Raw genomic sequence first — 22,644 nt, forward strand, 5'->3', positions numbered from 1 at the left:
GTTGAATTCATAGATTAGAAAAGTGAAAGGAATACTTTTTAAATAATATTTATCTTGTCTCGGTGTGGTTGCAGTGATATTCAAAACAGTGCATATAACCCTCAATTCCAAACCACACTGTCTCATGGCGATAGGGGGGGCAACCTGTGTCAGTGTTTTTCGGAAGAGTGGCTGTCCCTGGTGCCTCTTATCAGACGCAGACGGCCTCTTTTTCTTTTGTTTGCATTTTTTTCGGAAGCGGTTCTGCAATGCACCACACAGCTTTTTGTAAGCAGACAAAAAGGGCACTTGGCCCTTCATGAGTAGTGAATGTAAATGCCTTATTTGGTAATCATCATTGTTATGCTAGTCTTTTGTTGTTGGTACCATTTTCATTATGAAAATTAATCAGCATAGTATGCTTTCACACCAGCTAATTACCAAAGCCAAGGAAACACAATTAAACTGCATCGGAACTGTATGTGACGTAGGTGTCATATTAGGTGGTCTGCCATTTCTCATTTCACAAATATTATTTGCATAATCTATGTCCTTCATGAGAAATGCTAAGCCCATAGGTAAAGGATTACATCATAAGAATCACACTCTTGCTATTCTGTTAATGTCTCTCTATATTTCTCTGTCGGTATCTCTCTCTATCTCTCTCTATCTCTCTCTCTCTCTCACACACACACACCACACACACACTGCTTAGATATTCCATTAGCTCTGTGTAGCAAGAGTGAACAGGCTACAGTGTTGATTGCGGTTGCCTCATTCTTCAGAATTGTACAATTTCAGTGAAACACACTTTTAAACACTATGCTAAAGCGTGAGGGCCGGTGGGATGTGTAAGGGAAGGGTATTAACTACTCATTTTCCAAAACCATAGTTGCTAACTAAGTTAGCAACTTTGTTGGTTGCAATGCAATTTCCCATTGCCAACCTACTCTGCTATTGGCTTTGGCATATGCAAGGGGCTTGTAATTCAAAGTGGCGTCTAGTGATTCAGGACATAGAGTCTATTTCCCTGCCGTCCATTCTAATCATTCTCTGTGACTGGACTGCTGTGGCAGCCGACTGGCCAGGAAAACAGGAAGGCCGTTGCACAATAAGCCAACTGAAATGAATTAAACAAAAATAATGAGCAGTGGTTACTGAGGTGTGCGCTGGGTTGACGTGTCAATTATCTGCCAGTTGATGGTTCAGTGAGTTGTTTAGACAAACATAATTTTGGATATGGTGATCGTTCACACAGACACACACACACACACACACAATAATGGTTGAATTATTATTAATCATTATTTACTACTGTCTTTATTTCATACTGTCATGGGCGCTCACGTTGCATTATTTAATCTAAACTGAGCGTAGCTTTTGGAAAACGGATTTGAACTTCCGAAATAAACTCTCTCTCTCTCTCCCTCTCTCTTTCTTTCTCTCTGTCGCGTGGGATAACAGCCATGGCATGCGCTATAAATGTCAGACTTCTGCGCGCCCAAATAGTGGACAGCAGCGCGCACTCACGTCTCCACTGAGCTGCGACCACACAGCGCATTTGACGAAAGTGCTTGGACCTTTATTGATTCCCAAGAGGAGCCCATCCTATGTATTGTCTATTTATTGAGCCTTATTTCATCAGACTCTAACAACTGAAATTGTGGTGAACTGCTGGCGAATAAACGTCTAAATCAAGAATATGGATCCGCTTTACACAACAACGGATGGCCCATACGATACGATGAAAAATGTCTCGTCCAACTTCACGGATTTATATTCGAATCAGTTTGTTCAGCCTGTCTGGCAGATTGTCATCTGGGCAATTGCCTACTGCAGTATAGTCATCGTGTCCGTGGTTGGAAATATTGTGGTGATTTGGATAATTCTTGCGCACAAACGGATGAGGACAGTCACCAATTATTTTTTGGTGAACCTGGCTTTCGCCGAAGCGTCAATGGCAGCCTTCAACACCGTGATAAACTTCGTATACTCGGTGCACAATGAGTGGTACTTCGGAACAGGGTACTGTGGATTCCACAACTTCTTCCCAATTGCCGCAGTCTTCGCAAGCATTTACTCTATGGCCGCGATAGCTCTGGATAGGTGAGTTTTATTTTTCTTCTACCAAATTCTTAACTTGAATTGAGCTATGCTAAAACTTGCAAAATGTTGCACAACTTCAAGAACGTGTGCTGTGGCTTGCGTCTCAGACAAACCGTCTCAATACCAGTGGTTGTTAAAGGCAATGCAAGGCTAAATTATCCCGGGATAAAATCGTGTAAATCATGAACGCTCACAGGTGTGTGTTTGTTCTACAGTCTTGTATTCCCAATGAATGAGAATACCAGCTTACCCTCCATTATATTTATATATTACAAAATTACAAAGCTTCTCCACCTTTGCCAAAACTCCACCTTTTACCAGAATGGTAGGCTAGATTGGAAGCCATGTGCATCCGTTACGTGAAGGAGGAGTTGGTCGCGGGCAGGGCAGGTGCCAGTGTCAACAAACTGCGCGCATTGGATGATTGATTATGACTCGAGATGTTCTGGACTCTTCTGATTATCTTCATGGCCACCGGAGATGAGACACGGCCACGCGCACGTAGACACAGACACAGAAAGCAGGGCTAGGCCAGCACACATACTATCATTCACACACACACACACACACCACACGCGCTCTCTCTCTCTCCCTCACACACACACACACACACACATATTGCAGAAACTGCAGCAGGCCTGTTTCTATTTCCTGAAAAAAAGATGGTAGCATTGTAGATTGTCATTTGGCACAGCAGCCAACTAATTTTGGAACAAAGTTACCTTGAAGTTCTGAAATAAGTATGTCAAGCTAGCCTATGGCATCCCTTAAACGAATTATAACGTAGAGTTATGAGCTCCCATCGCAACCCCAGTGATTCAGTATGCGATTTAAATAGCTTTTGGAAGAGAGAGAGAGAGAGAGAGAGAGAGAGAGAGAGAGAGAGAGAGAGAGAGAGAGAGTTGTTAACACCTGTTGATCCCTGGACGTTCGGTTAAACGAAGAAACCTACAGTGCATAAGCATAGGCTAAGCCTTAACACTCTTTGCGCATGAGACATTCTTGCTGTAACAGTATGGATGGCGACAGAGCCTCCGTTTGAAAAACAGCTTACTTTCAGAGCGCAGCAAGAATAACAAAATGCGTTGCAGCGAAAAAGCAGCAAAGTCAGCGCGTAAAAAACGTTTCCCTTCTCAACTGGCTCTGCTTTGGTTCTCCCCAGGTACATGGCTATCATCCACCCCCTACAGCAGCGCCTGTCCGCCGTCGAGACCAAGGTGGTGATAGGGGTAATATGGGTCTTGGCCCTGCTCCTCGCCTTCCCTCAGTATTTCTATTCCAGCACAGCGGAACTTCCCGGCCGCGTCGTTTGCTACTTAGACTGGCCCGAGTACAAGATATGGGATTTCAAACTGACGTGAGTATTGTACGGTCATCCATGGGTGAGATTACTTGTTTCCCCACTTTGTTCCACTGACTGACAGTTCAGTGGCCCGTACCTACCGTACCCTACCTACCGCCAGGACTCCCACCATTCCGTCATGGTCACAATACATAAACATAGTCGTCAAAAGAGAAGCTAGCTGTCTGACAAGAACATGTAAACATATTTAAATTAAGTCATATTGACGTTTGCATATTTAACTATGTGTTAAACTGTTGTAAGAACTATTTTTTATTTGAGGGAAAATCCCATTTTCAAGTAAAGCAAAATTATTCTGAAAAGTACCAATCCTGACAAGAAAATGCATAAACACACAAAAACACATATGCCACAATTATTGGCACCCCTGTATTTTATCTTTCTCCATCTCAATAAAGAGATCTTAGCCTTATATAATGTCTCATGAAGTTGGAGAATACAGAATCAGGGAACTTGAGAGCATTCCTCTTTAATTATCGTTTTAATGGTAAATATGGACGTTTTCAGGAAAGTGCCTGATTTTGGATTTTTGGATTTTCTTCACATTGTTTTTCTTCAAGGTTTTCCTCATTGTTTTCATTGTAAAACAAAGTCAAAACGAGTTGTTATTATTCCTTGTTTTGCTCATCTTTACCAGAGATGGCAACACATTTGGAGGGTGCCACATTTTAAAATCAAATAACTGTTTCTAAAATTTTCCTTTCCGTTAATGGTGTGTCACTGATGGCCCAAGCACTTGTGTAGATTGGCTTGCTGCTGGCTATGAGAGGAAGTGATTAGAGATTCAGCACACATGCGAGGCCAGGCGTGCAGACAACATAGACCATAGGGCCGGCCCCATCAAGACCTGGGCAGTAATTGACCCTTTCACCCCTGTGCTCAGAAATTATGCATTGGATTTTTGGTCGTTGATTTGGTCAGGTATAAATTAGCAGATCTGCCCGTCATCCTGGGGTTTACGTGGTCAGACGGAGGTTGGCAGTACCAGGTTAGGAGTGAGGCTGTCGGCAGAATTTTAAAAACTTCAAAATACTAGGGTCAAAGGTCTCTCTGCTGCCCCCCCCCCCCCCCCTCTTTTATCCTGTTTTTTTTTAAATATGCTTAGATATCTCACGTCTCACATGTTAAATGGTCTTTGCTTGTTCTCAATGCATGGACCTCTTTTGGCCCTTCTTTCATTGGGGCGGTACAAGTCCAACTACAGACCCCAGCTATGAGTGTGTGCTGAATGCTTATGATCGCCATCGAATGACAGTGTGTTTGCAGCAGAGGGCTGTTTCTGGACACATACCATAATACTACACTGCTCAAAAAAATTAAGGGAACACTTACAGTTTTCCACAATTGTTAAAACACATTTTTTGAAACCTTCCACCCTTTTCTCCATTCTCAAAATACATTCACAGAATGTCTGACAGTTCTTGCAAAATAAAACACTCGCTTCAAAAGTTTTACTTGTGCTCAGAACCAAAGAGTACTGATCCAGTGTATGATTGAAGTGTTCCCTTAATTATTTTGAGCAGTATATATGGTCCTCATCAGCATGGCACATGTGGGTCAAGTTCATTGGCTAAATACCCTCAGAATGATGAACACTCTTCATTCTGTCAAAGCACCTTCCAGATTGACTCACATAAGCTGCACATCAGAGAGAGGAGAGCTGAGATAGAGTGATGTTCCTGCTCTCATACCCACATTCAGGTGAGGTTCTGGTTAGAATGGGTCTGACAAATAGTTCTACCCTTTATGAAAGTTCTGAGACAGTTTATGACAGTTTATGAGTTCTGCTGAGAGATTCTGCCACTGATGTCTAAAGAACCTCTGAGTTCTGCTGAGGAGTTCTGCCACTTGTCTTTAAAGAACCTCTGAGTTCTGCTGAGGGGTTCTGCCACTGGTCTTTAAAGAACCTCTGCTGAGGGGTTCTGCCACTGGTCTTTAAAAAACTTCTGAGGTCTGCTTAAGGGTTCTTCCTGTTAAAAGGGAGTTCTTGCTTCCCACCATTGCCTTGTGCTTCCCCTGGGGAGTCCAGCATTTGGACTGTGTCTGTGGTCTGTGGTTACAGTAATAGCACTATATGAATCAATAAAAAGCAGCGAACTTGAATTGAATTGGAATGAGACTAGAATCCATTTTACCAGAACACGCGTGTGTGTGTGTGTGTGTGCGTGCGCATGTGTGTGTACGTGCATGCGTGTATGTGTGTGTGTGTGTGTGTGTGTGTGTGTGTCAGCAGACAGGAATGATCTAAATCTGCCACATACACATGTGGTTGGTAACCTCATGGGAATGGCATTGGTATCTGATGTCAACAGAGATGTTTATAAACAGCACATCCGTTTCTCTCTGCATGAAACACACACAAACACACACACACACACACAAACACACACACACATACCCACCCCCACCACCCTTAAACTCGTTTCTGTCAGTGCCTCTTGTCTCTTGGGGCTGGTCATTTTGTTGCCTCTTTAGGTTTAAGTGTCCATGGATTAAGTCTCATCTACACACATGCACATGCACATGCACGCGCGCGCACACACGCAGACGCGCACACACACACACACACGCACACACACACACACACACACACACACACACACACACACACACACACACACACTTACTCAAAAACTCATTGAATATTGAGTATGTCATTAGCAAGCACCGATAATGCAGAATATTTTTAGGGAAAAGTAATTTGGGGAATTACATGACTGATCTTCTTCTAATGAGTTGCTGCAGCACACATATAAATAGATATTTTAAAACTTTCATGTTTATGCAACTGGTGCATCCACAGAAATTACAAGGCTGTCTAGACATGTGTGTGTGTATGTGTGTGTGTGTGTGTGTCTTATTTGGTGCAACTTAGAAATTCAAATTTCGCATATTCAATTCTCCAAATTATTGATAGACTGTCAATCTTGTGGGATAATATTCTTCTTGCTTCTGCTTGCTGGGTGTGTGTGTGTGTGTGAGAGAGAGCGAGAGAGAGAGAGATAGAGAGAAAGCATGCATGAGAGATGAGAGTAGAGGACCACCTGCTGGGCTCTGACTCTTCTTCACAGACTGACCTGTCACTGACTGATAATCTGATTGAGCATCATATCACCTCAGCAGTAGCTCACTCCGGCCCAGATTAGGCCCATATCCAGCACAGATAGGCTACAGATTAGGGTAAAATTCAGCCCATAGGGGGCTGTGGCGCAACAGGCTACAGCGCCCGTACCATGTACGGGTCCAAGTGCCCACGGGGACCCAGGTTCGAATCCGACCTGCGGTCATGTCCCGATCCCACCCCATCTCTCTCTCTCCCACTCACTTCCTGTCAATCTTCACTATCCTGTCGGAATAAAGTCAAAAAGACCAACAAATTATAAAAAAAAAAAAAAAAAATTTAGCCCATATACTGTAGGTTCAAGATTAAACCCAGATACTGTACAGATTAACTCCAGATTAGGCCAAAATCCAGTCCAGATTAGCCCCATATCGGGCCCAGTCAGGGGTAGTGTTTCCTTCACGCAAAGATTAATACCCCCCCCCCCCCCTCCTTGATTTATACCCCAGGTCCACCATGAACGCAGGTCAGGATTTCCAGTTCCAACTTCCTTTTGCTGAGGTCAGGAGTTGGAAGTGGGTGGTGGTTCAATATTTATGTTGCCTGTACAGCAGAAACAGAAAAGATACTATAATTTTGAAATAGACTGTGCTTGTTTCATTTGAATTACTGGAAACAGCACATACATCCATGGAAAGTAAGGATGAAATGGATCATAAATATGCTTCCTGTTTCCTTTCTGTAAAGGAAGTGGGAGCACTTGTACTGTACTCATGAGGGGCAGAAGAGTCTCTCTAGTCAGGATACACTGTGTTCTGTTCAGTCTGCATTCTACACACTGATATACTTTTTATCTGTGTGACTAACTTTGGATTACCGTAATTTCCCAACTATTAGGGAAAGGTGTATACTGTACATTGACACCAGAAATTACTGTAACCCTAAAATTTTTGTAAAAAATAAATTATTTAAACAAAATTATTTTTATAGTAACATAAATTGATCAGTACTGACTTCCATTCTATATGAACTTCCTTCCATTTCTTCACACACATAGTGGAAGCCTATAGTGCCTTTAAAAGAGGGTCGTTTGAAAGGGAACAGTATTTGGTGGTCAGGTGATTTATGCCCTTCTGATGCACAATATTACATTACATTACATTACATTACATTACATTTGGCTGACGCTTTTTTAACCAAAGCGACTAACAACATGGTAAACAGTAAGTTTTAGAACAATTCTCACAATTTTAGGACAGTTTAAAAAAAACACATTAGAGTACAGTAAAACAACCCACCTCAAACACTCATTCAGTTCACCAAACTGTGAGTGCCTACAGTCTGGTCTTATTGGGTCTAGAGTCTTGTCTTTTAGGATCTAGAGTCTGGTCTTATTGGGTCTAGAGTCTGGTCTTACAATACTTGCCCTTCAGAATGACTTTGTGGCCTTTAAGTAAAATAAGCACTTCTTTTGATCTAAGACCAGGCCAGTGAAATAGGGCTTTGGGCACAAGGTGTCTGAGTGCTAAAAGGAGATATATACAGCTACACACAGCACTGCTTACTTCAGCACAGTTGTTTGACAACAGTTTTTCACAATGACTATAACAGGCCTTGGAGGCCTTCCACCCTTTTCTCAAAACCCAGTTTTTTATACTACATTCACGAAAACCTCTGAGTTGCTTTCTTGTTGGTGTTGTAAAGAAGAGCTATTCTGTAGAAACACAACCCACCTCAAACACTCATTCAGTTCACCAAACTGTGAGTGCCTACAGTCTGGTCTTATTGGGTCTAGAGTCTTGTCTTTTAGGATCTAGAGTCTGGTCTTATTGGGTCTAGAGTCTGGTCTTACAGGGTCTAGAGTCTTGTCGGATCTAGAGTCTGGCCTTGTAGGGTCTATAGGGTCTAGAGCAGTGGTTCTTAACTGGTCTGGCTTTGGGACACACAATTTCCCATGTGTATTAAGTATAAGTATAAGTAAGTATATATACTCTTTTGATCCCGTGAGGGAAATTTGGTCTCTGCATTTATCCCAATCCGTGAATTAGTGAAACACTCTCAGCACACAGTGAACACACAGTGAGGTGAAGCACACACTAATCCCGGAGAGCAGGGGTTAGGTGCCTTGCTCAAGGGCACTTCAGCCGTGCCTACTGGTCGGGGTTCGAACCGGCAACCCTCCGGTTACAAGTCCGAAGCGCTTACCAGTAGGTCACGGCTGCCCTTATAGTCCGACCTATATATTTTTTTTGCCATTAAAGCCAACAGATGAGTGAGTAACATGGTAACACACGCAAAGTGCCTGTAAGCCTCCTTGTGTGGAACATACTAGGCTATGTTTGGCATTACATCTGTGAACTCCTGATGTCACCTTTCACTACTCAACAGGTTTGTCTTTGACAGGGGTGCTCTGTTTCCATTTTCGTTTTCATTTTAGTTTTGATTGTGCCAGCTGCACACCACACACTGTGTTTCCAATATCCCATTTTGTCCTCAATTTAAGTGAATCCATATCCTACTTGAAATATTCAGGGGTTTTCAAGTTCTAGTTTTTTTTTTTTTAAACCAGAAGCTCTGCACCCCAGCCAGAACGGTTCCGCAACCCCCTTTTGGGTTCCAATCCACCAGTTAAGAAACACTGGTCTAGAGTTTTGTCTTTTCGGGTCTAGAGTCTGGTCTTTTCAGGTCTAAAGTCTGGTCTTGTAGGGTCTATAAGATTCAAGATTCAAGATTCAAGATTTATTTGTCACATGCATAATTTGTGGAACAAAAAGCAGTGAAATGGGGATTGCGACTGCAACTCCCAGCTGTGCAAAGTTTAATAATAATAGAAAAGTAAGAAGATAGAAAACAGAAGGGGGGTGGGGATTAAATAAAATAAAAATTGTAAAAGTTTATGAAGAGGGGGGAATTATGCATTCATTGTTCGTATGGCTTGGGGGAATAAACTTCTTAAGTCTTTCTGTTCTGGCCTTTTGAGATCGAAGCCGCTTTCCAGAGGGCAACCATTAAAAAAATGTATGGCCAGGGTGATGACAGTCTTTTAAAGCAACACCAAAGAACTTTTCCTCTGTCGCACGCATGTTTATCCAGCACTGGCTTTGCAAATAACGATGTCAGACAAGGTAGAATATGCTGCATGATTTTATGAAAGTACGATGTATTGCGACATCAGATGCAAGTCAAATTTGTAGTTTCTTATGTCTCATTCCATCGAACTACAGAACCGCTACCCGATCTGGCAAACTTACATAGTGCGGTTATAGCCGATAGAGGGCCGCGAAGCGAATGCAGAAGTGCCGTTCACCCTGTTACGAGTTGATTAACCACTGAATCGATTTTGGAAACATTATTTTAAGGTACAAAAAACTCTTTGGTGTTGCTTTAAAATTCTTTTTGCCCTTGACAGGCAGCACCTAGTGTAGATGTCTTGCCCTTGGCAGGCAGCACCTAGTGTAGATGTCTTGCCCTTGACAGGCAGCACCTAGTGTAGATGTCTTGCCCTTGACAGGCAGCACCTAGTGTAGATGTCTTGCCCTTGGCAGGCAGCACCTAGTGTAGATGTCTTGAAGTCCAGGAAGTGCAGTGTTGGTGATTTTCTCTGCACACCTGATAACTCTATGCAAGGCCTTCTTATCCTGAGAGTTATAGTCTGATATTGTAGGGTCTATAGTCGGGCCTTGTAGGGTCTAGAATCTGGTCTCTTTTGGTCTATAGTCTGGCCTTGTAGGGTCTAGAATCTGGTCTCTTTTGTTCTATAGTCTGGCCTTGTAGGGTCTAGAATCTGGTCTTTTTTGTTCTATAGTCTGGCCTTGTAGGGTCTAGAATCTGGTCTTTTTTGGTTTATAGTCTGGTCTTTTCTGGTCTAGAGTCTGGTCTTGTAGGGTCTATAGTCGGGCCTTGTAGGGTCTAGAGGTTTTTCTTTTTGGGTCTACTGTATAGTCTGGCCTTGTAGGGTCTAGAATCTGGTCTTTTTTGTTCTATAGTCTGGCCTTGTAGGGTCTAGAATCTGGTCTTTTTTGGTTTATAGTCTGGTCTTTTCTGGTCTAGAGTCTGGTCTTGTAGGGTCTATAGTCAGGCCTTGTAGGGTCTAGAGGTTTTTCTTTTTGGGTCTACTGTATAGTCTGGCCTTGTAGGGTCTAGAATCTGGTCTTTTTTGTTCTATAGTCTGGACTTGTAGGGTCTAGAATCTGGTCTTTTTTGGTTTATAGTCTGGTCTTTTCTGGTCTAGAGTCTGGTCTTGTAGGGTCTATAGTCGGGCCTTGTAGGGTCTAGAGGTTTTTCTTTTTGGGTCTACTGTATAGTCTGGCCTTGTAGGGTCTAGAATCTGGTCTTTTTTGTTCTATAGTCTGGCCTTGTAGGGTCTAGAATCTGGTCTTTTTTGGTTTATAGTCTGGTCTTTTCTGGTCTAGAGTCTGGTCTTGTAGGGTCTATAGTCGGGCCTTGTAGGGTCTAGAGGTTTTTCTTTTTGGGTCTACTGTATAGTCTGGCCTTGTAGGGTCTAGAATCTGGTCTTTTTTGTTCTATAGTCTGGCCTTGTAGGGTCTAGAATCTGGTCTTTTTTGGTTTATAGTCTGGTCTTTTCTGGTCTAGAGTCTGGTCTTGTAGGGTCTATAGTCAGGCCTTGTAGGGTCTAGAGGTTTTTCTTTTTGGGTCTACTGTATAGTCTGGCCTTGTAGGGTCTAGAATCTGGTCTTTTTTGTTCTATAGTCTGGACTTGTAGGGTCTAGAATCTGGTCTTTTTTGGTTTATAGTCTGGTCTTTTCTGGTCTAGAGTCTGGTCTTGTAGGTTCTATAGTCTGGCCTTGTAGGGTTTAGAGTCTGGTCTTTTCTGGTCTAGAGTCTGGTCTTGTATGGTCTATAGCCTGGTTTTGTAGGGTCTAGAGTCTTGTAGGATCTGGAGTCTGATCTTGTAGAGTCTCTCACTCTCACTGAGTTTGCTTCAGTTCTTATTTGGATGCAGCAACTTTCAGATTGTTCTGCTGAGGGGCGCATGCACTTGGTGCAGACAGACGGGCAGAATGAATGAGTGAGTGAGTGGAGGGATGGCTCTTGCGTTCCAGTGTTTTTGAGTGGGCTTGCGTGTGGGTTTGCCTGATAATGTTGTGTGTTGAGATGGTATTGTGGGGAAACAATGGTGCTCTGCCACAGGGCTTCAGAGCTAGCGGAGGGTGCTAACGGAGGCTGTTTGCCAGCTCTGTGATTAGCTCTAGACGTCAAGAGGAAGTGTATACACAGTAGAGAGCTGAGCTCCTGCTGCTGCTGCTGTCTGCTGTTGTGTGTCTGTAGCGAACACTGACAAGCCTTCTCCACCCTCTCTGTCTATCTTTCTCTTTCTGTAATTCTCTCCATCTACTCTGTTTCTCACCCTTTCCTCTTTCCCTTCCTCTCCTGTCTTCCTCTCCCACACTCTTCCCTCTCTTCTTCAACACTTTTTCCTTCTGCTCTCCATCTTCTCTTCTCTCTTTTCTTCTCTTCTTCTTCTTCTCCTCTCTTCTTTTTCATGTCTTTTTTTCTCCATCTTCACCCCTCCCATTCCCATTTCCACTCATGTTCTCTCTTTCTCTTTTTTCTCTCTCTCAGTTATCAGATCTGTGTGATGGTGCTCATCTATATCCTTCCTCTATTCGTCATGGCTATTGCCTACCTGGTGGTGGGCCTGCACCTCTGGGCCAGTGAAATCCCCGGCGACTGCACCGACCGCTACCGTGAGCAGCTCACTGCCAAACGCAAGGTAATGCACATTCTGCTGCACGCCTCTGTCCACTATCTCGCTAGTGTGTCGAGTTCTCCAACACTCTGTCCACTATTTCCCTAATGTGTCGAGTTCTCCAACACTCTGTCCACTATTTCCCTAATGTGTCGAGTTCTCCAACACTCTGTCCACTATTTCCCTAATGTGTCGAGTTCTCCAACACTCTGTCCACTATTTCCCTAATGTGTCGAGTTCTCCAACACTCTGTCCACTATTTCCCTAATGTGCCGAGTTCTCCACAAATCTGTCCACTATTTTCCTAGTGTGTCGAGTTCTCCACTCCTCTGTCCACTATCTCGCTAGTGTGCCGAGTTCTCCACAAATCTGTCCACTATTTTTGTAGTGTGTCGAGTTCTCCACGACTCTGTCCACTATTTCCCTAGTGTGTCTGGCTCTCTGCGGGTTTGTCCACTACTCTTCAGTGTGCCTCAGGGGTCAGCATGATTGGGCTTAGAGGAGCTTTCACTTTTACTGACCATTTGCTTTTTCCATCCAATTATAATAAGTCTCCTCTCCTTCTCCTCCTCTCCTCCTCCTCCTCCTCTCATCCTCTCATCTCATCCCATGTCCTTCTCTCCTCTCTCCTTCTTTCGCACTCCTTTCCTTCTCTTCCTTTTTCCCCTCTCCTCTCCCTCTCTCTTCCTCTCCTTGTCTCCTCCTCTTCTCCTCTTCCCCTCTCCTCCTCTCCTCCTCCTCCTCCTCTGTCTCAGGTGGTGAAGATGATGATAGTGGTAGTGTGCACTTTCGCTCTATGTTGGCTGCCTTACCACGCTTACTTCCTGCTGCACGAGTTCTACCCGGACGTGTTTGAGGAGCGCTACATCCAGCAGGTCTACCTGGCCGTCATGTGGCTGGCCATGAGCTCCACAATGTACAACCCCATCATCTACTGCCTGCTCAACGACAGGTACACGCACACGCACACGCACACGCACACGCACACACACACACACACACGCACACACAGCTCAATGACAGGTACACTCTAACACACACACACACACACACACACACACACACACACACACACACACACTGCTCAACGACAGGTACACACACACGCACACACACACACACACACACACACACACACACATACCCTGCTCAATGATAGGTACACTCTCTCTCTCTCTCTCTCTCTCTCACACACACACACACACACATACACACACACAAACACACACACTGCTCAACAACAGACACACACACACACTGCTCAACGACAGGTACACACACACACACACGCACAGACACACACATCAAAGACAGGTGCACAGCCAACATCTCACCATATTCACCTGCTTCGGTTTCATTATTTTTTGTTTCCATGTATCATGTATTAGCTTTTTTCATGACCTTATCATTGTGAAAAGTAGCAATACAGGACATTGGTTATCAATAAATTCTCTCTCACTCTGGCCTCACGCTATAAAGGTTTATTTATACTGCATTTATTACTGTAAACATGACAAATGTTAAACATAACAAATGTTTTCCTGTGAAAAACAGTTGGTAACAGGACACTATAAGATTGCCCAGAAGAAACATAGTTTAGATAAAAAAGTGTACAATTAGACAGAAAAACAAAAACAAAAACAAAAACAAGACAACATAAAGTAGTGAAGGATCACAGCAGCTGGTAAGCCGACAGCTGAGAAACAGTTAGACTGAATATAATATTTTCTCAGGACATATTGGCAGACATAATACCTCTAATGTGATACATATAGGAATATTATTCTAGATGTATCACATTAGAGGTATTATGTCTGTCAATATGTCCTGAGTAAATTATTGATATTGTTTTCTATTTGTGAGCAGAATTCATTTTGCAAAAACTGAAGACTATTACAATAGAATTAGATTACTACATCCACAGAAATAGGAGCTATTTATCTTTTCTTCTCTGTAATTGTTTTGCAGCAAGGTATCAAAACTAGATGTACCGCAGAGTGGTACAAAATATGACCGCCGCCCAGTCCAGCACATTTTTTCCACAAAAATAAATCACACTGAAAGGCCTATATGTCTCACTAAATTGTATTATCCACACTCAATTCTCACTGGTATCTGCTAGACAACAAGATTAGTTCATAGATTTCACATGTAAAATTCATTTTATACAACCCCACCCCCATCTTGCCTGTTCATAATTCAAACTTGTGTGCATGTGTGCGTGTACATGTTTATGTTTATGTGTGTGTGTGTGTGTGTGTGTGTGTGTGTGTGTGTGTGTGTGTGTGTGTGTGTGTGCTTGTGTGTGTGCCTGCGTATGTGGCTGTGTTTGTGCATGTGCATGCATGCGTACATATGTCTACTGTGTGAGTATGTGTCATACGTATGATATGTGTGTGCGTGTCTATCTGTTTATGTACATGTGTGCACATGGAACGGGTTAAGATTACCCCTGGAGGCAAACATACGGAAAAAATTGGTCATCCTAGGCCCTACGGTTCTCAAGATATTCACAGAAAACTGTGTCTGCCCTACCCTCCTTTCGGGGGGTCCAGTCCAGCGGGGGGGGCTACAGATCAAAATGAAAAATGATGGTTGCATGCTATCCATGTGGGGTTACATGCCCACCAAGTTTCGTGTACCCCGGTCTTTCAGTGTCCCGTGAATCCTTGTTGGTGTACGGTCACTAAATGTACACATAAATCATTTTATTGTCAGGCCCCCCATGAACGAAAGTTCACAAGACTTGGCATGCATTCGGAGGGTGTCATAATGATCCTACACTTTCAATTTCGTGCAGTTTTGACCATGTCAGCCAGAGATATTGTGATGAAAACACCTAATTTTTTGCTTTTTAATTTTTAACTAGGTGGCGCTATACATGAAATAAGTGTAATGGGATGGGTTGACATGCCCCCTTAAGACCAACATACAAAAAAAAGGTGGACCTCCTAGGCCCTACGGTTCTCGAGATATTCACAGAAAACTGTCTCCGGCCACCTACAGGCCAGTTGGTGTATAGTAACATAAATTAATTTACAGTTTTTCTCAGTCGCTTTGGTGCTTTTCTCACATCACTATTAACATTTGCACAGCAGTTAGTGCAATTCTCAAAACAATTAGTGCAAACTGCAAAACCTAGTGGATGACCTGCAAAAGCACGTCACTTGCTCAAAATGGATAGTCCATTCCTCAAAAGCAGGTATTCATGTCAATGAAACTGTCAGCGTCATCAAAATGAGAAGTCTTGACACCATCGTTTATGAACAAGATAGTCAAATGGCTTTATCATGTTTTCATTATGACAGTTCTCTCAGTGTTTTCCAATGCAAAAAAAGGTCAGAACTCGGTGACACTACCTGAACATGCTCAAGACAGCACTATACAGTACTTGTACAGCCATTTGAAAACTACAGTAAAGTTACACATTGCTGTAGTTAGGTGAGTAAGTGAGTACAAGACACTGAATACATACATTTTTACTGTATGCTCTTTGCAATTCTACAGCATTGTGACAGAATTTGATAACTAGTTCAACAATTTTGTATGTAATGACTCAAGCAATGAAATGAAGACTATTAGTTTTATTGGGAACGCATTAGCATTCATAAGTGTAGTTCATTTTGACTGACATGACATAAGCAAATGATAATGTTAAAAAACAGCAGAGAATTGTATGAAAGCAACTGATACATGTCCAAAAGTATTTGCAATTTGTTCAGAGGAAGGAGAAATTGCTACTATGATGTGCACAAATGACTAAATGTTGTGGAGGTTGAACTAATAGTTATGAGAATTTTCATTCTGATCTGAAAAAAGCACCAAAGCGACTGAGAAAAACTGTATTGTGTGGCCCCCCATGAACGGAATTCCACGAAACTTGGCGTGCATTCAGAGGGTGTCATAATGATCTTACACTTCCAATTTCGTGCAGTTTTGACTATGTTAGGTCACAGATACCTGCGATTAGAACACCTCATTTTTACTTTTTTGTGTTTAACTAGGTGGCGCTATACATGAAATGAGTGGTTATGGAATGGGTTGACATGGCCCCTTGAGATCAACATGCAAAAAAAATGGTCCTTCTAAACCCTACGGTTCTCAAGATATTCACAGAAAACTGTGTCTGCCCTACCCTCCTTTCGGGGGGTCCAGTCCAGCGCGGGGGCTACAGATCAAAACGAAAAACGATGGTTCCATGCTATCCATGTGGGGTTACATGCCCACCAAGTTTCGTGTACCCCGGTCTTTCAGTGTCCCGGGAATCCTTGACGGAAATTTGGACATTTTTAAAAATGTAATGGAGACCATTCTCTATACTCTCCACACTCTCTCTTATATCTATTATTCCTGAATCGCAATGGGCCATGGGATCCATGACTGGCCCTGATCTGACTCACATCTGGTATTGATCTGGCTCACATCTGGTCTTGATCTGGCTCACATCTGATCTTGATCTGGCTCACATCTGGTCTTGATCTGGATCACATATGGTCTTGATCTGGCCCTGATCGGGTATTGATCTGGCTCACATCTGGTCTTGATCTGGCTCACATCTGATATTGATCTGGCTCACATCTGGTCTTGATCTGGCTCACATCTGGTCTTGATCTGGCTCACATCTTGTATTGATATGATGCATATGTGGCAGATTTGCTCTGCTTCTACTGTATCTGTCTCAGTAATGTTTTTGCTGACGTTTTGAAGTACTCATTTCTTTTTTCCTCGGTGTGCTTTTATAGATTGGAGGCGAGGAAAAATACTAATAATTCACAAATAATAATGGGAAAAGTTCAGCCTTCAGATTTGATCATTAATTTAACTAAAGCCCCATGTTCATGTTTGCTCTCCCGAGCAGAAAACAACCTCCTCTAAATAAGCTAATTAAACAAGTTTTACATGACTAATGGCCAGCTATTGTCTGCAGTAGACTCTTTTGTTAAAACCACAGTTTTTTTTTTTTTTAAATATAGAAGAGGGTGTGTGTGTGAGTGGGTGTGTGTGTGTGTTATCTTTTGAAACCATACTCCATCTGTGGTTGACCCTTGGTCTAGTGTGACTGTAGTATTGATTGGTTGTAATTGGTGGCGCAGATTATAAATTACAGTGCGAGACCCACGACCACCATGGAGCGAAGGGTCTGAAATGACACATTAATAATGCAGAGAGTGCCGGCCCAAAATGGTCTGTCCTTTCATTAGCCAGCAAATGGGCCCTTCTGCACAGCCCTGCCGCTGCTGCTGCTGGAGCTATTCTCTAGGCTCTGAGACAAATAACTGCATGGATTATTGTGTGTGTGTGTGTGTGTGTGTGTGTGTGTGTGTGTGCAAGCGCATACATGTGTACATTTTGTGTGTGTGTGTGTTGCAGAGTAGGGAGGTGGAGAGTGTTAAAGTTTTGAGATGTATAGACCCTTTCAACAAGTTTTGAGATGTATAGTGGTATGCTTGTGCTTGTGCTTGTACTCAGGGTTGGGTCAGATTACTTTGAAATGTAATCCATTACTGGCTACAGATTACATGGCAATTTTTGTAATCAGTAACGTAATCAGTTGGATTACCCAAAACATGTAACTTAATCTGATTACTTTAGGATTACTTTTTACACATTTTGCACACGACATACTGTACACAATCTTATTTTTCACTGTCTTTAATTCAAAGTTGTGGCGATATTGCCAAGTACTGAACGCATTTTTCCCGACTGGAACGAGTCTATCTCAGTAGGTCTATCAGTTGACGTCGACGGCTCATCCATCTTGGGTTTTGATTTTAACCTTTTTCTTTTCAAGAAACTACACAGGCAATTGGATGATAATGTCATCTAGTGGACAAACGAATGGGCTGTTTGTCAAATTAAAACATTAGCTAGGCTATCATAAAAAAGTTGCATTGTTTGCATGTACCTATAATCTGATTACACAATTGTTTTCATAATCTGGGTTGATTATAGTTACTTGATTTTTGTAATCTGATTACAGTACGTAATCCAGATTACATGTAATCCATTACTACTCAACCCTGCTTGTACTGTAAGTCTATACAGGCCGGTGTGGTTAAAAAGGCTTTACTTCTGACCAACACATCATTCTAAGAATGTTATGTACCATTATTCCAGGTTCCGTGCAGGGTTCCAGCAGGCATTCCGCTGGTGCCCCTGTGTTCCAGAGGGTTCCTACAAGAGTCTGGAACTCAAATCCACCCGTTACCTTCAGACACAGATCAGCATGTATCGCGTCAGTCGCATGGACACCACCGTCTCCACGGTGATGCCCTTTGGAAACCCAGACCACACCGAACCGCTTCAGGAGGACCCGGTCTCCCAGAACCACACCACCCTGGACTTCACCGGTCTGCCCAACGGATCCTCCCACACAGCTGTAAACTTCGCCGGTCTGCCCAACGGACCCTCCCACACCGCTGTAAACTTCGCCGGTCTTCCCAACGGATCCTCCCACACCGCTGTAAACTTCGCCGGTCTGCCCAACGGACCCTCCCACACCGCTGTAAACTTCGCCGGTCTTCCCAACGGATCCTCCCACACCGCTGTAAACTTCGCCGGTCTGCCCAACGGATCCTCCCACACTGCAGGCAAGAGCAGCCTGACGCCGTCGCCCACCACCACCTGGACCAGCGAGGACTGAGGGCCGCCCAGGGGAGAGAGAGGGGCCAGGGGCGAGGGCATCACCCCCCCCCCCCCCCGCCCAACACAAACACACATACACACAGGAGCCCTACTTCAGAGCCAGTTCTGCTGGGACATTGCAACAGGTGCCAACATCTCACTCAGTAGGTCAGGCAGGCCTTGAGCTCTCAGTCTGAGAGAGGCTCCGTTCACCTTTCACCTGGACTCTAGGGGTATGCACGTAGCAGGACTCCGGACATTAGACTCTGGGTATGCACGTAGCAGGACTTTGAAAGGAGTTGGCGAGAATCTGCCTCGTCTGTATTGCAAGGGCAGGTTTTTTGGAAGGACGTGCTAAAGAGTTGGAATTGGCGAGTATGTGAGCCAGTTAATACGTTTGTGGTCGTGAGATGACATTGACATTTGGCCACATTGTAAATAGTAAAGTGCATGGCAAAAGACAGCTTAAACCATTTCATCACATACTGTTCTCCAGAGACATGAAGTATGTCAGTGCAAGCAATGAAGGCTGCAGGCATTCTCAAACCATCTTGATGAGAGTGAATGAGCAGTCTACTCCACACACACTAGACTAGTGGCCTGGCATAGCTCACCCTTAAACTGGGCCTCGGGCCCGGGAACATGTACTGTATGACACTGACCAGACCCTGTTTTGGGAAATTGACGTGGTGTGTTTGCTTGGCACATCCACCCTTCCCGCCACCCATAGCAACAGAGTTCATCTGTCCATCAAAGCCGTTGACAGGAGTGACGGAACTCTTGAGGCGCCGGGATTTGCACCTGTTGTTGTAGATTAACTCAGCGCCGGAGGCAACAACGACAGCGGCGGTGGAAGAGCGTTTGACACACACACACACACACACACACACACACACACACACACACACACACACACACACACACACACACACACACACACACACACACACAATAATCCATGCAGGGCAGAACTGGGCGTCTGAGGTTTACTCAGCCAGGAGCAGGAGATGAGAGAGGGGGGCGGAGCAAAGCAGAGACGGACGGCACGGCCAGTCTGTGTTGTCCCACGGAACACAAACAGACATTCTATCCCGCCGCACGGGGCCAAGGTCTCCACCAAAATAACCTCATCCTGATCCAGCTTACATAAGACAGGCATTCTGTGAGCCTCTGCCTGGCACAAGCTAGAGTTGTGAATGTATTTCATGTGTGTTATGACTGTGCAAATACTGCTCCATTTTGCTTCAGTGTGTGTGTGTGTGTGTGTGTGTCTGTGTGAGCATGCATGTGTGTGTGAGTGTGTGTGTGTGTGTGTGTGTGTGTGCATACCGAATGCATATGTGTGTGCTGGACTTAGTCATCTTTGTAAGTGCCCACACCAGCCTTCATCTCAGTGAGTGTGTTACAGGCACTGCCCCCCCCCCCCCCCCCCCCCCCCCACACACACACACACTCTTAGCCCAGCTTCCCGGCAGGCAGGCGGTGATGAAACATGCTGGTGGCCTCTGGCTGTGTTGGAAAGAGCTTCTGGCACCTGGACGCCTCGAATACCAACCACCCCCACATCCAGCCACACCGCACCACACCGCACAGCAGCGCAGAGCGCCCTGACAGGACGGACAGACCGACAGCTTCATTACCGAGAGTGCACTTCCCTCAGCAGACCATGTCGGTGCAGTGCATCCACACAGCCATTAAATATACAGCAAAAGGCTCTGGGGACAAGTGTGTGTTTTGTGCACATAATCGTGTATGTGTGTAAGCACTGTAGTATTACTGTAATACACTGCACTAATAGGAGATTTTAAATAAGTAGAGAAAAACGGCAGTGGGAGTCTTATTTAATTTTCAGTTTGTTGTACTTGAATGTTCTGGTAATCCAATATGGTCCATATGGCTATTATTGTATCTTTAGCAGACTACACTGGTTATAAACAGAGATGGGACTGTTTTTATTAATAGCCATGCATCTCTCTCATTGCATTGCATTTGTTCTGATGGTTTTTTAAGTGTATTTGAGAGAATATACATGTCTGGGTTCTTATGTATATGTTTGGGTTTGATTAGAGATATGAGGTCACAATAAGGTTCACTGTTGCTTTGTGTGTGTGTGTGTATGTGCGTTTATGTGTGTGTGTGTGTGTGTGTGTGTGTGTGTGTGTGTGTGCGTTTTCATGTGTGTTTGTGCGTGTGATGAGGAACGAGGCAGGGGTAGACAGTGAGACAATGAGACAAAGAGAGACTGTAGTCTTTTTTTGTACCCTAGTATTTGTGTGTTTGTGTGTGTGTGAGTATTTATAGTCCAGCTCAACAACAGCTGCTGCAGAGAGGGTTCAAGCGGAGTAATCAAGGATCTTTGGCTGCTGGAGGCCCACAGAATGGGTTCTCTGGCTCTGTCGGACAGATGCTGCCGCAGCTTTGATGTTCACGGCACAACACAGGAGGGGTCGCCACCCAAGCAGTATCACTGTCATACCAGCTGCTACCTGGCCACCATGTCCATCATGAACCCCCCCCATCCCCACCACCTTCACCAGAGGTTATTTGGGGTGGGGAAAGGGGAGGGCCACAGGAGCAGCTACAGCAGAGACCATCATCCATCATTTTATTCATAGACTGAAATCAACATTGCCACGCAGGGTCTCTCAGTGTAGTCTGGCGCAGGATGGAGAAGGGTTGATAAAAAGGTTGTGAGTGTGTGTGTGTGTGTATGCGTGTGCGTGTGTGCCTGTGCGTGTGTATGTTTCTTTCTCTCTCTCTCTTTCTCTTTCCCTTTCCCTCCCCTCTCACTCTCGCTCTCTCTGTGTTCCCTGTGTGTGTGTGTGTGTACCGTCTGTGACGTGCAAATGCCTACAGAGATGTATATCCTCTCACAGCAGCTCTGAGCATGAAAGGCTTTAATCTTCCTTTTTTTTACCTCATCAAAGAAAATCATCACGCCTGGTAAACCTCTGTTGAAAATCATTACAGCGGGTAAACCTCTGTTGAAATATGTATTTATACACTTTGTGTACACTTGGAGATATATGTGTAAAAACTGAAAGGGAAACAAAAGACACTTATGAATGTTATTCTCAATGAATTAATGATTTTCAGGCGATTATGAAATTGGAGGGACTGCAAACTGAAAGGGAATCAAAAAATGAGACACTCATGAATGTTATTCTCAATGAATAAATCATTTTCAGGCAATGATGGAATCGGGGGGACTACATTGTCAGATTATGAATCAGTTGAAATGAATGATAATGATCTTTTTCCTAAAGTAATGCGGAGGGCATCCTCCTCTAAAGTCACATGTCTGACAGTTTTGTGGATAAGGTCAAAGTGATTGTTGCAGTATATGAGATGAGATTAATAGAACATATTTAATTGAGTGAATTCAGAATGAACAAAAATATTATGTATTGAGTTCATATTAGTGACATCTTGTGTGAACAAAATAAAAATGTGTATCTCACTGATTTGGGGGATCTCAGTCTGTTTGTTGCACATTTTATGTGTTTGTGTGTGTGTCTGTGTGTGTGTGTGTGTGTGTGTGTGAGAGAGAGAGAGAAAGAGAGACAGAGAAACTATCACTATTTGTATCTTTCGTTATGTGTGTGTGTGTGTGTGAGGGAGAGAGATGTGTATGTGTGTCTCTTTCTTTATGTGTGTGTGTGTGAGGGAGAGAGATGTGTATGTGTGTCTCTTTCTTTATGTGTGTGTGTGTGTGTGAGAGAGAGAGAGAGAGAGATACACTGAGATAAACATCATTCGGATACACTGAATGTGGGTGTGTCTTCAATGTCATGGCCATAA

General features: G+C 43.8%; 1 protein-coding gene across 1 annotated transcript; it reads left to right on the forward strand.

Moving 5' to 3' along the window:
- The first annotated feature begins 1,487 nt into the window (after positions 1-1,487).
- Positions 1,488-21,862, forward strand: tacr1b (tachykinin receptor 1b). Its single transcript, XM_042060275.1, has 5 exons — positions 1,488-2,085; positions 3,248-3,442; positions 12,093-12,243; positions 12,975-13,171; positions 18,337-21,862. The coding sequence occupies exons 1-5, from the start codon at positions 1,682-1,684 to the stop codon at positions 18,860-18,862; spliced, it is 1,473 nt and encodes a 490-aa protein (XP_041916209.1). The 5' UTR covers positions 1,488-1,681; the 3' UTR covers positions 18,863-21,862.
- The last annotated feature ends 782 nt before the right edge of the window (positions 21,863-22,644 follow it).

This window comes from Alosa sapidissima, chromosome 13 (assembly GCF_018492685.1).
Source record: "Alosa sapidissima isolate fAloSap1 chromosome 13, fAloSap1.pri, whole genome shotgun sequence".
Classification (NCBI taxonomy): Eukaryota; Metazoa; Chordata; class Actinopteri; order Clupeiformes; family Clupeidae; genus Alosa; species Alosa sapidissima.